The 14417-nt window shown below is 41.7% G+C and overlaps 1 protein-coding gene across 1 annotated transcript in view; it reads right to left on the bottom strand.

Moving 5' to 3' along the window:
• The window catches only part of CTNND2 (catenin delta 2), a 773259-nt gene extending 765964 nt beyond the window's left edge, over positions 1 to 7295 (bottom strand). The window contains exon 1 of the mRNA XM_039842770.1: positions 7089 to 7295. Within this exon, the coding sequence (XP_039698704.1) occupies positions 7089 to 7125 (37 nt within the window). The 5' untranslated portion in view covers positions 7126 to 7295. The remainder of the gene's footprint in view (positions 1 to 7088) is intronic.
• Positions 7296 to 14417: the final 7122 nt, after the last annotated feature.

The raw sequence follows: 14417 nt of genomic DNA, 5'->3' as shown, positions 1-14417 counted from the left end.
GTGTGGGAGGGTGTATATTCTGGGCATGATAGTCAATATACGTTTTTGCCTTGACATTCTTCTTGACATCAGTACCACAAATACTTCTCATAGAATTGACTTTTCTTTGAAAAGATAACTGATAGCTGCGTAAAACTCCTTTGGATAGAGGTGCTATAATATACCTTATACACCTACTATGGGCTTCGCCCGATTTTTTCCAACATAACTCAGGCCAGACAGTCTCACCACATGCTAGGAGCCCCAGACTTCCTGTACCACCCTTCATGATTTCTACTGTCTCTGAAACTGATCACGTGATGCCCACTGCATCTGCATGCCTTTATGAGCATCGTCCCGCCTCCTCACCCAGCAACTCTAAGAAAGCATGCTCGGCTCCAGTGAGGACTGTAATAAGAGAGTGAGGATGGTATAAGAGATGAGAGACTGATTTTTGGCTCTTTTATATGTGGGAGACTTGGTTTGCTGCCAAAGAAGTTGCTCTTCCTGGAAATTAAATTATTCTGTGTTACTAAAGGTAATAACGGCTCTGTTACTCCACAGTTTGAAAGTCCAAATAAAATATTTGAGAGAGAAGAATAAAATTTATTTTAAGAAGTGAGCTTTTTTTTTTAGGTGGAGTAGTCATGCTCAGAGTCCAATAAAACATTATGTCTATCTGGAAATTCAATTTTTTCCTTCCTTATTGACGGTGTCCACGATTGCTATTAAAAGTTAAAACGTTAAACGATAGGCAAACTCTAATTATCTACACTGAGGTAGAAAGTGCTATGGATAAAAGCTAGCCTAGATCATCATTTCTACATGGCTTGGGAAGTCAGATTTTGACTGTCCTTTTTATGCCCAATTCTCACTACTTCCAAAGCCATCCAATTACTGACAGTCAAAATCTAACATGAGGAGTAGGGAAGAAACACCGAGTGAGTTATTTTAAAGTTGGCAATACACAACTCAGATGAATTTCATGGACCATACTCTCTATAAATCAGCCAGGGCATCAGACACCCTCCTGATAATCCCTGATAGAATGTCAAAAGATCATGAAATATTTAAAGAGCTCAAGTACTAAGCAAAAATACTGTGAAAGCTACTATATCCAGAATTCACAACCAGAATTCTTTATAAACCATGTCAATGAGGAACACTTCTTCTCTACTTCTGATACTTCCTTCCAGGTAAAGGGAACTTAATTAATGTAACACTTCTGGCCTCTCTCCAGCCCTTCACTTTCCCTGACTCTGAAGAAGAAGAAAGGAAGGAGCAGCTTGGCTTGCTCCTCCTTCTTCCTCTGGAGATCTCCCTGCCTGTGGAAGGCAAGGCTTGGGCTCTAGGGCTCAGAAGCAGTTCTGTCCCTGTGGGGAGGAAGAAGCGGGGGAGGCGGGGAGGCCAAGGTCCTGGGATGTTGTTATCTGCCATCACACCAAGCTAGAGCTAATCAAAACTAATATTTCACCTACAGTGACCACTGCTTTATATTTTTTTCTTCCAATATCCCAACTTTTTCAGAAGCTGGAAGGGTTGGTAGAAGTGATATTTATTGAGATCCTTAAAGACACCAACTATCTACATTTCCACACATTTTATGAATTGAACGCATATACATAACTTTCTGCGATTTATGGCGTTGCATATTTAAATGAGAAAATATTACAATATGTATTATAAGATTATGAAGAGGCTCCTAAACCAAAAGAATCAATTATATAAAAGCTGTATATCAAGTGCATTTTTCTTAATACATATATAGTATCAAATTTCTAAGGACAGTGGTAATAATCACATTAAGCAAAAAATGTTATTAATGAGAAAACTCCAACCCCTACCTATGCAGGATAAATGTATTTACTAATTTTAATGATAGAATTAATGATTCTCATCATCTGATGCTATAAACTAAACATTTCGCTTACTAATACATTCTGTACTATTCGAAACTTGTAGAAATTTTGACACTTACATTTATTTTACCAAACATAATTGGCTCACCTGCCTATTTCATCCAAAAAGCAGAAAGGTCTTTTATTATAACATGTATTTTACTCTGGTAACTTATAATTGGCAGTTCCCACAACACATAAATTTGCATATTAATGACCATATTTATTGTCAAAATGTTTTTCAGTTGAAGATAAATTAGTCTCCTGTTGCACGGGTCACTTTCTGTCACAAATTTTAAGATACATTCAAGTGTTATTATCATAAAAATCATGTTGCAGAAGGACAGGGTTCCCCCTTGCAGGAGCTGCGCTAAATCAAACTCAGAGGCGATGGCACTTCGATGGAGCCACCGAGAGTGAAATGACGAGTAAAAATGACCATTTATTTTTTAAAAGGTACCAATATGCGCACATTTTTACTTTTTTCAAAAACTTGAGGCGGACTGGGGTGGGGCATTGTGGGTGTTCTCGCTATGTAATGAATTTAGCTGTTTAAAGTTTCTTTTCTTTGTCGCAATCATACTATGATGAGACCCATGCTCTGTAATTCAAAACAGAGCAGATATTTAACATGTGACCTCGCCGAGAGTGATGTTTATTAAAACGTCTATCGGATTCTTTGTACAATGTTAATCTTTTTAGAAAATTTAATCTTAATCAGGTAACAATATGATGCTATTAAGGGTATCAAAGTTCTGCCATTTCTATTAGATTAGAATCTTTTTTTTTTTTTAATAACAGTGCTGGAAGACACAATTTACTTCTCTGTGAGCTTAAATATTACCGTATTTTAAAACATAAAGGGCTGTTATGTTGCAGAGTAGAAAAACTGGTATATTTTATATACAAATAATAAATATTACAATAGGGGTAGGGTGAGAACATATCCATTTAATAGTCTTTGTCAGAGTACCCTATATACCATATTTTTATAATACATAAGTGAAGCATATTATCCATCTTTATAGATAAATATCTCTTGCGTTTCTATAAATGTTTACAATGTACGTGCCACTTACGTACTTACTTTATCCCAAAACCAATTTTTAGGGATACTGTCATATTGTACCCATTTTACAGCTGAAAAACACTATGCTAAAATCTGAGGATTACATAAATTGCCAAGGAAAAAGCTAAGAAGAGACAGAGCTAGGATCCACCCAAAACCAGTACCCTCGCCATGTCTAAGCACCTATCTGAAATAGAATCCAAAACAGCATTACATACATACATATATATATGTATAAATATACGTATATTTATATACACACATATACATATATGCGTATATATATAATTTATTCATTGTTGGGCAAAACTCAACATTTTCTCTAGAAATGTATTTGTGATTTAAAATGACAATTAATGGAATAAGTTTCAAGATATGAAATTCCTTTTATGTATAACTTTCCAGGACTCTCGCAAGGGGATACAGGTGAATATTTGTCCATGACGGAAAGCTTCTGGGAAGTACAATTTTACTTATTTAGTCATTATTCCCAATTTGTCAAAAACTAATTGATACAGAGTATAACTTCAACACTCTAATAAAGCTAAGACATTTCCTACAAATCAATTAACCCTGATATGGAGCTTGAAATTACACTTAACAGCTATGTGATCAAAAGGTAAGCAACTGGAAGCGTCATAACTGCACATTTTTGATATGAGTCTTGACGTTTTAAATGGACTAAAGGCACAGTATGATAAAATACTTCTGTGAGTTTCCTGGGTTGGAGGTACTGTTTGTGAGTATAATTGGATTCATTAAACCCAACAAGGCAATTTATTTCATCAGTAGGCTAGATTGGCAGACAATATGAAAGAAACTATTTATCTACAGCATGTTTAATATTTTACATTAATATAAAAAGCTGTTGCTTTGGCATATAATCAGATAAACTTGACGCCAGCAACAAGTATCATGAACTATTTCCACTCGAATTAACTATTCACACACATCCACATAACACTCACCACAAAGCCGTCAAAAAACTGAGGCCCTGAGGACACGCTCGGAATATGGATTACAAAAACCATCATGGAAGCCAACTGAAGAATTTGGCTTGCGAGTGTATTTCTGACTTGTAAATCTGCCAGCAAAGAACCATTGTACCAAATCTTCCACAGAAGTACTGGATTTAAAAACATTTCCTCTCGGTATTTGTTCATCCTCTAAATGATGATATTCAGGTTTAAGTACTCTCGGCTATGTGGCATCTTTTAAACATAAAAGCCTTTATTTCAAAAATTGAAACTTTTAGGAAAAGTGATACTAGCATCGCCAATTTTCTACTTAAGAAGTGAAAATGATGTTGACACAGAGAAACAACCATAAACGGGTGTCCCTATCTTCTGTGCATAATTATGAGAAAAAGGAGAAAAAAGAATACTTTTGACAAAGGTCCCTATTTTAGTTCAACTGGCTTGTTGCAACCAGATGCATTGATCCACACAAAGCATACTGGACATTGTGGACAAATTGCAATAAATTAATTTAAATGTTAACTTTAATGCTTTTTTCATAATGACAACCTGGTGAAATCACTCTGAACTCTTCACCAACTCCACATCAACACACACCATATAAAAGAGAACTATGACAAAGCACTACGGTAACTAGCAAGTTCTATGACATTTGCAGGAAGAGAGCACTGCATATTCAATTACATGTCAAAAGTAATGTTAGATTTGAGACTCCATTTACTTCATTTTTAATTTTAACGGTCACTCTAAAAGTGATGATATCCTTAGAAATTATTTAACATAACTATGAATTGCATTTTCCAACTAATATCATTTGAATTTCATTTTTCTCTCTGATGAACCGTTTTACTGGGAGAAAGAACTGGCCTGTATTCTATTGTGAAAGATAGGAAGTTGATAGAAATACTGTAATTTGACAGTGCATGACTTTTATTACCAACAATGAAAACAGGGACTTCTCTAATGATTAGGTTACACAACGATGCAAACATACACCAAATTAAATAACCCCTTCCACAAAACTGACAATTTTATTAAAGCCGCAGCCTCATGTACTTACTACAATTGCCATTCAATCAGGTACTATCATTTTCAACCCACGACATAACATAAAACTCATATATACATGTTGTTTTTCCCATGCCTCTCAGCTGCTCTCTGCCTGCGCTCATAGGTACAGGACAATATCTACTAAGCCCTTAAGAAATGTGCTTAAAACTGAAACAGCGGACTCAAGAGGAAAACAAAAATAAACATATACTTCACATACTGCTTGTTTTAAAAATATATATATTAAAACAATGCAATGAGCACAACAGTGTGTTCCAAGGGCTCCCGAAAAGTTCTCTGAATGTGAACAAGGTGAAATTAAAGCAATATTGGTAATAAAAAAAAAAAAAACTAATCACGGGACCTATATGGACCCTCCCAGTCTTTCTGCAACCCTAAGACTTGTTAGCTGTCTAATTACAGGCCTCCCCAATTTCAACATCTGACTCCAAATATAACCATCTTCAATTCAAGCCCCGATATCCTGTAACCCACAGAACAGTAAGGATGCTACTAAACATTTTCCCCAAAAACAGTGAAAATGGATTCTGCATATGGCAAAGAGATTTCACAGCAGTTTCAAGCCTCTAGTCCATAGGAGAGGATGCTCGCCCTACCTGTCATACTTCTCATTAGAGCGAGCCCCCAGAATCAGGCGCAGTTTCATCCCTGTAATTCCATATGAGTCATATCAGAGACTTCATGGGATTTTAGAAGTGGTGCAGCTCCAAAGCCTTTTAATCCTGTAGGTGAATTACTAACAGCAAAGAGATGGACCCAACTGCCATCGGTAGCTCCTGATGTAGGGTGCACATGATGAGCTAACGCAGGTAGTTTCAGCACCCCTATTTCCACAGTAGTCCTTGCAGAAAATTCACAGCGTTTTAAATATCGGTCACAGTTCCTAAAAGTGAAAAATCTATGCATGTCAGGCCCAATACTATGCTTATAACATGTCCCTTTCCTAAACCACTGACTTGATAACATTAGGCATGCATGTTAATAACACCTTTCAGAGCCAAAGCAAATCAGATCAGTTCAACTGAAGCACACAGTAAGGTGGGGAGGGGGGGCGGACACCTTGGAACTACAATCTGCCCTTTTCTCTTTTCCCACACCCCTGACCCCCACGTTTACAGCGAGACACAACTTTCGGCATTTTGGAAGTAACTGTCCTTTGTGGGAACCACATACAACACACACCCCAACAATCCCTACGACTACCACACAGCCCCGGGAGGCGGCACCGCGTCTCTAACGACTTAATTCTGAACACAGTGGCTCCAACCAGCTGAGTAGCAATCGATGGAAACACATCACACACCAGAATAGGAAGACGGTGGGCAGAAAAGCAAAGCAGCTTTTCTTGTGGCCATTCGTTAGCGACCTCTCGAATATCGCACCGCCGTCTCCCGCTTTCCAAACCTGGGTGTCAGGCGGCGCTCTCCAGAGCCTCGCTGCCTATTGTCAGGACGCAGAAGCCCCCGAAACCTGTGAATCGAGCTGAAAACGCTCGCTCTGAAACCGCTAAATATAGACCAAAGGGGCTCTGAGTCTGGCAAGCAGCGGGAGACTGAAGAAACGGCCATGGACGCATATGACTAAGTATTTCCATTTCGTTCTAGCCAAACATCGTAATGACATTGAACATAAGGGCAAAAGACTGGAGGGAAGTCCTCCCCGCCCCCACCCCGTCTTCTCCTGTCTATGAGGGACGTCATAAACGCCACGGGTATGTTCTGGAGGGTGGCGGGGAGCAGGCTTGTTGGTGTTGCCCTATATACGCCTGCTCCGGGGGAGACGGGTGGCAGGGAGGGGGAGCACGCAGAGGAGCCACTTGGTAACCGCTCCAAGAAAGGCGCTAACCTGGGTCCCCATTCCAGGCAGAGCCGTCTTCCGAAAGCGGACCCCGCGCGATCGCGGTCCTCCCCCGGCTGGCAGGACCACGCAGCAGTCGCTGCCACCAGCCGGCCGGGAGCCGAGGACCAACCACCACCCCCCCCACACCCCCCCACCTCCTCCGCCAGCACCTCCACCCCCGGCGGCGAGGAGCAGGAGGAGGGCGAGCGGGAGGAGGATGCGCCTGGCCCCGGCAGCCCCGCGCGGGCAACTCACCCAACGGCGCGGCGCCCGACTGCTTCCTCGCGAACATGCACCCGCCGCCGGCGACAGCTCCTCGGTCCGGGGAAAGGCGTGCGCGCCGCCGCCCGGCTTCAGGGCAAGGTCCTGACCTTGCCCAACTGCAGCATCCTCCGCTTTTGTTGTCTGAGCGCGGCCGCGGGACGAGCGGCGCCGGCGGGGAGCAGGGGCGAGCGCCGCGGGGGAGAGGCGGCTCCCGACGCGAGTGCGCGGCGCCCGGCCCGGCGGCCGCTCAGAGCGCGCCGAGCGCAGCGCCCCCTGCCCGGCTCCACCGGCTCCGCGGGCTCCGCGGGCTCGGGGCTGCTCCGGGCTGCGCCGGGCTCCGGGCTCCGGGCGCCGTCGCCGCCTCTGCGGCCGGCACAGCTGCGAGAGCCGCCGCCGCCGCCGCGCCCGCTGCTCCGCTCGGCCGGCTGCTGCCGCGGGCGCGAGCCTGGGGCCGCCGCGGCGCCCGGCGCCGAGCGCTCCCGTGCTGCGCCCCGCGCGCGGCCCGCGCCACCTGTGCCGCCGCCGCCGCCGCCGCCGCCGCCGAGGGCGAGGCTCCTCCCGCGGCGCGCGGCAGCCTCAGCCTCCACCTATGCCTCGGCGGCCGGCTCGGGCGCCCGGCGAGTGAGCAGGCGTCCGCCCCGCCGCCCAAACCTGCCCTGGGCGCCGAGCATGCCCAGTGCCGCCGCGAGAGCGCGGCGCCTCGCCGTGCGCACTCCACTTCTGGTTTTCGCGGCAGCAGCAACAGCAGCAGCAGCAGCAGCAGCGGCAGCAGCAGAGGAGAGGGGAGGAGGCCGCGGGGCGGGAGAGGGCCGAGCATCCTTGAGAACGCACACCCTGGCCCTGGGAGGAGTGGATGCTCGGGAACCTGGCGAGAGCTGACAGGGCCCAGGGGAAGGCCTGGGACCCTGGACTGACCGGTTCTCAAAGGGCCGGGTCCTTCACTCACGTGCAAGATGCTGACAGTTAATTGTGGTGGGGCAGCTGTCAGCCTGCAAACAATGGGGCAAGGGCGGTGGGGGGTCTAGAAGAGCTTGTGTGCATCATTGGGGGCGGGGGTCACGCGGAATGGGCCTGCCGCTGCGTGCAGGTGGATGCTCTCAGATCCTGTGGTTCTAGAGCAGGGGACCGTCTTTCTCACAGAGCACGTCCAATCTTAACAGTCACCTCCACTGCTCAGATTAAACACGCTCTTCCTGGATGGAGACACTTTCTCTTTAAACAAAATTCCTATGGTTTTGAATCTGGAATGGATGTAAACGTCCTGCAAGGAAGACCCTTGTCCCCTCTGGAACTGGGATAGATGGCAGGAATAAGTTCTCCTCCTCCTCCTTGTGTGCCCCTCTTCCTTCCTTACCCTTCCGCACTTCTTCCTCCTCTCCCAGGCTAAAATGGACACCCTCACCTGGTCCTTTCCCATAGCCTTCCTATACAGCCTGCATTGTTCTCTTCATTTTCAGATTGGTTTTATCTTCCACCCCGTGGTTTGACAGTTCACTGACTAGATCGGGACGTCTCTGTGCCTCTCTCGCTATGAAATACAGCGAGTAACATCACCGTAGTGAACGGTCAAAGTCTGCTGTGTACCAAGGAAGTCCTCTGGGCCTTCACTCGTGTACCTCTGTTTCAGAAGTCACGGCGGGGCTCACCTCTCCTGCGATTACAAGACGTGAGCTGGCAGAGCGCAGCGTGCGCGGGGGCCAGGGCAAATGGCCTTCCTAAAGAGGCCTCAGCTCACGGTCCCTGATGCTGTGGATCCCAGGCTGGCTGGGGTTGTGATCTTCCCACTCCACCCCTCCCCAGAGCTGATTTCTGAGACCCAGATAAGCACGACAGAATACAAGGGGATTTGGGGACTGATGAGACGCAGGGGGGGAAAATAAAAATAAAAGCTTCTCTTTTGTGTCAGAAGACATCATCCAAAAAGTCAAATGACTCGATTACTAATTCAGGACTATTCTTTCTTATACTTTGGAGTAAGTGAAAATATAATTTGGAGTAAGAGCAAAAGAGAAAAGTTTTAGGTTAAATAGGTAGAAATAGAAGCAAAACGCAGCAGATTAGGCAAGGACTGTTGACTAATGCAAATGTCCATCTTTAACCCTCCTACGCCAGGGCTGGACTTGCATATTCAGGCTTGGTCTGGCCTCCCAAAGGCGTACTCCGGCCTAGCTCCAAGTTCAAAAGCTGGCCCCCTATTGAAATAGGCTCGATTCCTGTGAGGGAAGACACTGCAGGACCATTTTCCAGCACATGTTAAACTATATTTTTTTTATTTCAGTTGTCAGAAAGGCAGTTCAATTACTGTGGAGTACTTGGTACAAGATGAATTAGCAGCACTGTATCCATTAGGCCACATTACATTTTAAAGGACTCTCTCTGTTCCCACCTTTGCTTTGGTCAGTTTTTTTGTTTGTTTGTTTGTTTGTTTGTTTGTTTAATCTGTACTACTCTGTGCATCTTTTAACTCATTTGGGGGTGGAGGTTGTTGAGAGGAGGTCAGTTACATTTTGGATTAAATTTGAAGTAGATACGTAGAGAGACTATCCACAGAAGGTATATGTCTTTTATGGCTATATAGATCTAAGTTAAACACTTTTTTAAAGTATTTTAGTTATTTTTGTGATGAACAATGGCAAATCTTATTTTCTAACTGTAATACTTGGAAATGACCCAGAGCCAGTCCCTGTACCCTCTCCAGAGGGTGGGCAAGGTGGGTATTTAAGGAAATCAGTGATGCCCTGGACGACTTTGATTTAATTCTGTCTGTGCCTGACTTCATTGGGACATTTGTGATTTCTAGTCTTCCAAAATAATTTGTAATTTAAGATATTATTATTAAATTCCCTGTTAGATAATATTAAAAAATAAAGTGAAAAGATCATGTGTAGTGTCAGATCTTGGAACGACTCACTGCTGCCATCTTTTGCCTCGTGTTTCTGATAGTTCCTGTAAAAAGGAATAGTCTGAATTCCCCAATTCGATAGAAGACCAGAAAATTAATAGCTTATTATTCTCAAATTATAGAAGTCAACACTAAATGAGAAATATTTATTGTTCTCTTTTGTAACAATAAAATTATGTGATACAGAAATCACGTCTAACATACTAAGTCCCATATCTCTTGATTTTTAAAGTCACTTCTCAAAATTTGAAGCAAATTTTTTTTGGAAGTATATTTTTTTTTGGAAGTATATTTCCACATTTATATATGGAAGTATAATTTTAGGAATAAAACCTAATGATTCAATATATTTTTATGAATTCACATATCATATTTTATAGTTCAAATTATGCCAATTGTAGGAGAGCGACATCCTTGTTTGATTCAAAGCAATTTAAATACAGCACTGTATCACTGCTGAGGTTCAAATAAAAGATAATATTTCTGTCATGTTTAAAGTGAATTATTTATTGATAAACAAATGGAAGTTTCTCTTGTTGGGAAATTAAACTATGCGATTGTTGTTGCTGTTTTACATTTAAATAAGGGGAGTGATGACACGCCTTTAAAATTTACAATTTAAATTTTAAATCAAAGTCTCTGGAATAGTAACACAGTAGTGTCATAATAACTATGTATATATTGGAGGACTAATAAACACTGCTATTGGTCATAAAAATATGCATTCGTTACTGGAAAATGTTACTCTTTTTAAAGACTTTTGAAATAGTTAACTAATTTGAATTAACCATTTTAGTTAAGATCAATGTGTAGGTTATTTCTCTATTTGACTCGAAACTTCACATTTTCACACAAACTAGCTTTTCCTACAGCTACTCCTCTGTGTGGTATCATTCATTGATTCATTATTTGCTAGCAAATGTTTATTGAGCTTCTACTGTGGTTCAGACACCAGGCAAAATTTGGAGAATCGGTAGTGAACAATAGACTAGAAGACAAAATCCCTGTCTCCATGCAATTTAATTATAAGTTGGGGATGTCAGGTGATGGAAGGAAAGGAAGCACACTGACGAGGTAACCACACCCCAAATCCTCATTTCCTTCTAATTGTCTCTATGCCATAGGGTGCTGACAATTCTTTGATTCAACTCCTTTCCTTCCAAGTGCTCTCATTGCTCTTGCCTTTTCAAAGGGCTTTTGTTTTTATGCCAGGACACAGGCAGCGTGGTGAGAAAGTATGATCTGAAGAGCTGAAGCAAAGGAGGGTGAGGGGGAACAGAGTGTGTTCAGTAGTGGCTGAGGTTCTTGGAGATGCAATGGAACCAGGAGTAAACTCAGTGAAAAAAATCAGAGAGCAAGGGGGTGGTGTCCAGTGAAGTCCCCCTACATGAGTGAGAAGTCACAACCTGGTACTAAAATGTTGAGATTCAGTGTAGGCTGATCAGGCATAGAGCAGGTTCAGCATTATTGATCAGAAGTCGACAGTGAGTCAGAAGCCTAGGTTGACGGGCATTGTTGGATTGCATAAACATGTAAAGAAGACAAAATGTGGAGGGTAAAGCTTGGCACAGAGTCCTAATTATAGGATTAAGGGTTAGGATTAGGGTTAGAGTTAGGGTTAGGGTTTAGGGTTAGGCTTTAGGGTCCATATCATTGTCATTGTATTGTTTTGCTTTAGAACTTAGATCTGGCCTTTTAGATTCCTTTATCCTCTAGTTTTTCAATTCACTCTTTTGATTAAGCCAAACATTCTGATTAAGCCAAAGTTACTGCCGGTCACCTTCCCAATATCTATCCTACCCATCTTCCTTTTGTAGAGGACCAATTTTATGCAGAGTGGCATGTGACCACCTATAAGACATTTCCCAGCCTCTCTTGCTGCTATGCGTAGTCAGTGACACAAACATGAGAGCAGTTCGTGTGAACGTGGAGCTCTCACTGCTTCTTGTTCCTTCCTTCTTCCTACAGTCTGGATTGCAGACTGCAGGACAGACTTGGACCTGCCACATCGCAACTGTGCATTGTCCATGACAGTGACAGCCACAGACGGAAGGTGGCTGAGTCTAAGATAGAAGGAGCCCAAGATTTTGAAAATTCCTGGAGCCATTGTACTAGCTTGGGACTTCTGCTCCCTGACTTCTTATTATGAGATGAAAATTAACATTCATTTTCTTAAGCCATGGTAGTTGGTTTCCACTATGTGCAGCCAAATGTAATCTTGGATATAAGCATTCTGTAATTTCTCCCCTCTGCTTATTACAGCTGTATCACTTTAAATACTTCCCTTGTAGTATATTTTATATAAATTTTTTTTAAAAAAATTTAATGAAATGAGTACATGAGTGTGGTCCGAAATCATATGTACTAGAGGATAACTCAGTGAGTGACATGAAATTATTGTCACTGACCCGTAAATGAAGTCAAGTTCAAAGTTTCACATACTGAGTCAAACCTACATCGCTCAATGATTTTTCCACTATCTCCCAAAATAAAGAACTCATTTTCAATCACTTGTTTTTTTAATGTTTTCTACACATTCCAGTATTATTGTCAAGGTTGTAAATAGTGCACACACACTCTGAAATCAATTTACTCATTAAAACCCTTAAAGCCCCATTTTATTACCTATAAGATAAGCAAAATATTGTCTCTTAGATCGTGGTGAGGATTCAGCGAATGAGTCAATCTATGGCAAACAAATGGCACTACATCTGTCACATAACGAGCCACTAATAAATTACGGCTAATATCAGTGACGACATTAGAATGTCCTTTTACTTTTGCCGTTTTAGCTGTAATACAAAAGTACACTTATTTTCTGATTTCACCTATCTTATTCAGTCATCAAAACACAGAGGCGATACCATCTTGTCAATGAATAATTTTCATACTCATTTTTTCCTTATAAACATTAACTGAATTTTTTTCCACATGCCGATAATTGTAACTTGCAGACTAATGATGAGAGTTTACACTGATCTTCATTGTGTAAACCGGTTGTGTTTATTGCTTTCACTGAATTTTTAGGAATTTTATATAACATTCAGACTAAGGTCAAGTGGCTTCTCTATTGGTTATATTTCTTGATGGTATATATCTTTCTATGGTTTGATTGGCTGTTCCATGCAATTTATCACTTTAGTTTATCTGTTGATAATAATGTTATCAAATAGTTCCCGTTTCTCTCAGATTTTTGTCTGTGTGTGTAAAATATATACATGGCTAGTTATATTTTATATTTCTTCCACTCAAATTCATTTTATTTTATATAATTGTTTTCTCCCTGAAGAATTGTCAGGGATAAAAACTTCTTAATAAAATTTCCAAATAAGTAAGCATTAAGTTTATGTAACTATTTTGTTAAACGTTCCTTTTGCTTATTATACAAGCAAGAAATTCTCATCAAAAATAATTAGAAAATTCAGAAAATTATGGGAAAAATAATATTCTCGTGACCCAGAACTAAAGCATTTTGATTGAATTGTAATACACAAATGTACATTCTCTCATTCAGTTAAAATTCTATTTCTGTAATTTTCTCGTTTCATTTTTTATGACTACACTTTTCTATTCTAAGGTTAGATCATTCTCTATACAGCCAATTTTCTATTTACACATTTTGGCTGCTATTACATGATTTCTCCCATGATAATAAAGATTCAATTAAGATTTTCTCAAATTGTTTCAAACAATAAACACCCCAATTGAAAAATAGACCAAACTTCTATTTCTGGATTAAATGGAATTATCTGTGGCAGCTCAAAGTTTCTACTGAAGTTAATCGAGAAATTAATTCTTGAATAAAAAATGAAAATATATCTCTAAAGTATCAGAATCTTTGGAAGCACAGAAGGACCAGAGGAGCCAAAATTCTGCACAGGAGAGGATGTGGAGGTTGAATTGATGCTGTAGATCTGCCTTTTCCCTGGAAACCTTTGCCAACTCCGGATGTAATGAAAGAGGCTGAGATTTGAGACTTTTCCTGGGCAGAGGGCCACTGTTGGAGACACAGATGCCAGTAGAGGTTTTGCTGGTCTCAAAGGACTTCAAATTAAAATCTGATCAAGATCGCAGTGAGTAGGAAGAAACAAAACTGAGACTGAAAAAATGGCTGGTTTTCTCTTCAAAATTTTGCTAATTTCTGAAGCTGCACAAGGCTACAAAGTTAAGCCTTTAAATTTCAGAATGTAATTTTCAGAGTCTTGCTGTGCAGAAGAGGAAAGCTTTTGCATTCAGGACCTTGGGATAGAGACCTTGGGAAACACATCAGTTAAAGTCCCCAGAAGTTGCTCTCTGAGAGCTGGGAAAGACAGAGGCAGGTGGGCATTTATTAGTACTGTGGCCCAGCTCAATTCAGCTAAGTTCCTGATTGGATTAGAAGTGACCAGGAAAGAGTGAATTCTTGGCAAACTTCCACA

This window comes from Pteropus medius, unplaced genomic scaffold, assembly GCF_902729225.1.
Source record: "Pteropus medius unplaced genomic scaffold, Ma_sr-lr_union100, whole genome shotgun sequence".
NCBI lineage: Eukaryota > Metazoa > Chordata > Mammalia > Chiroptera > Pteropodidae > Pteropus > Pteropus medius.
The sequence above is the reverse complement of the archived record's forward strand: the minus strand, read 5'-3'. Positions and strand labels throughout refer to the sequence as shown.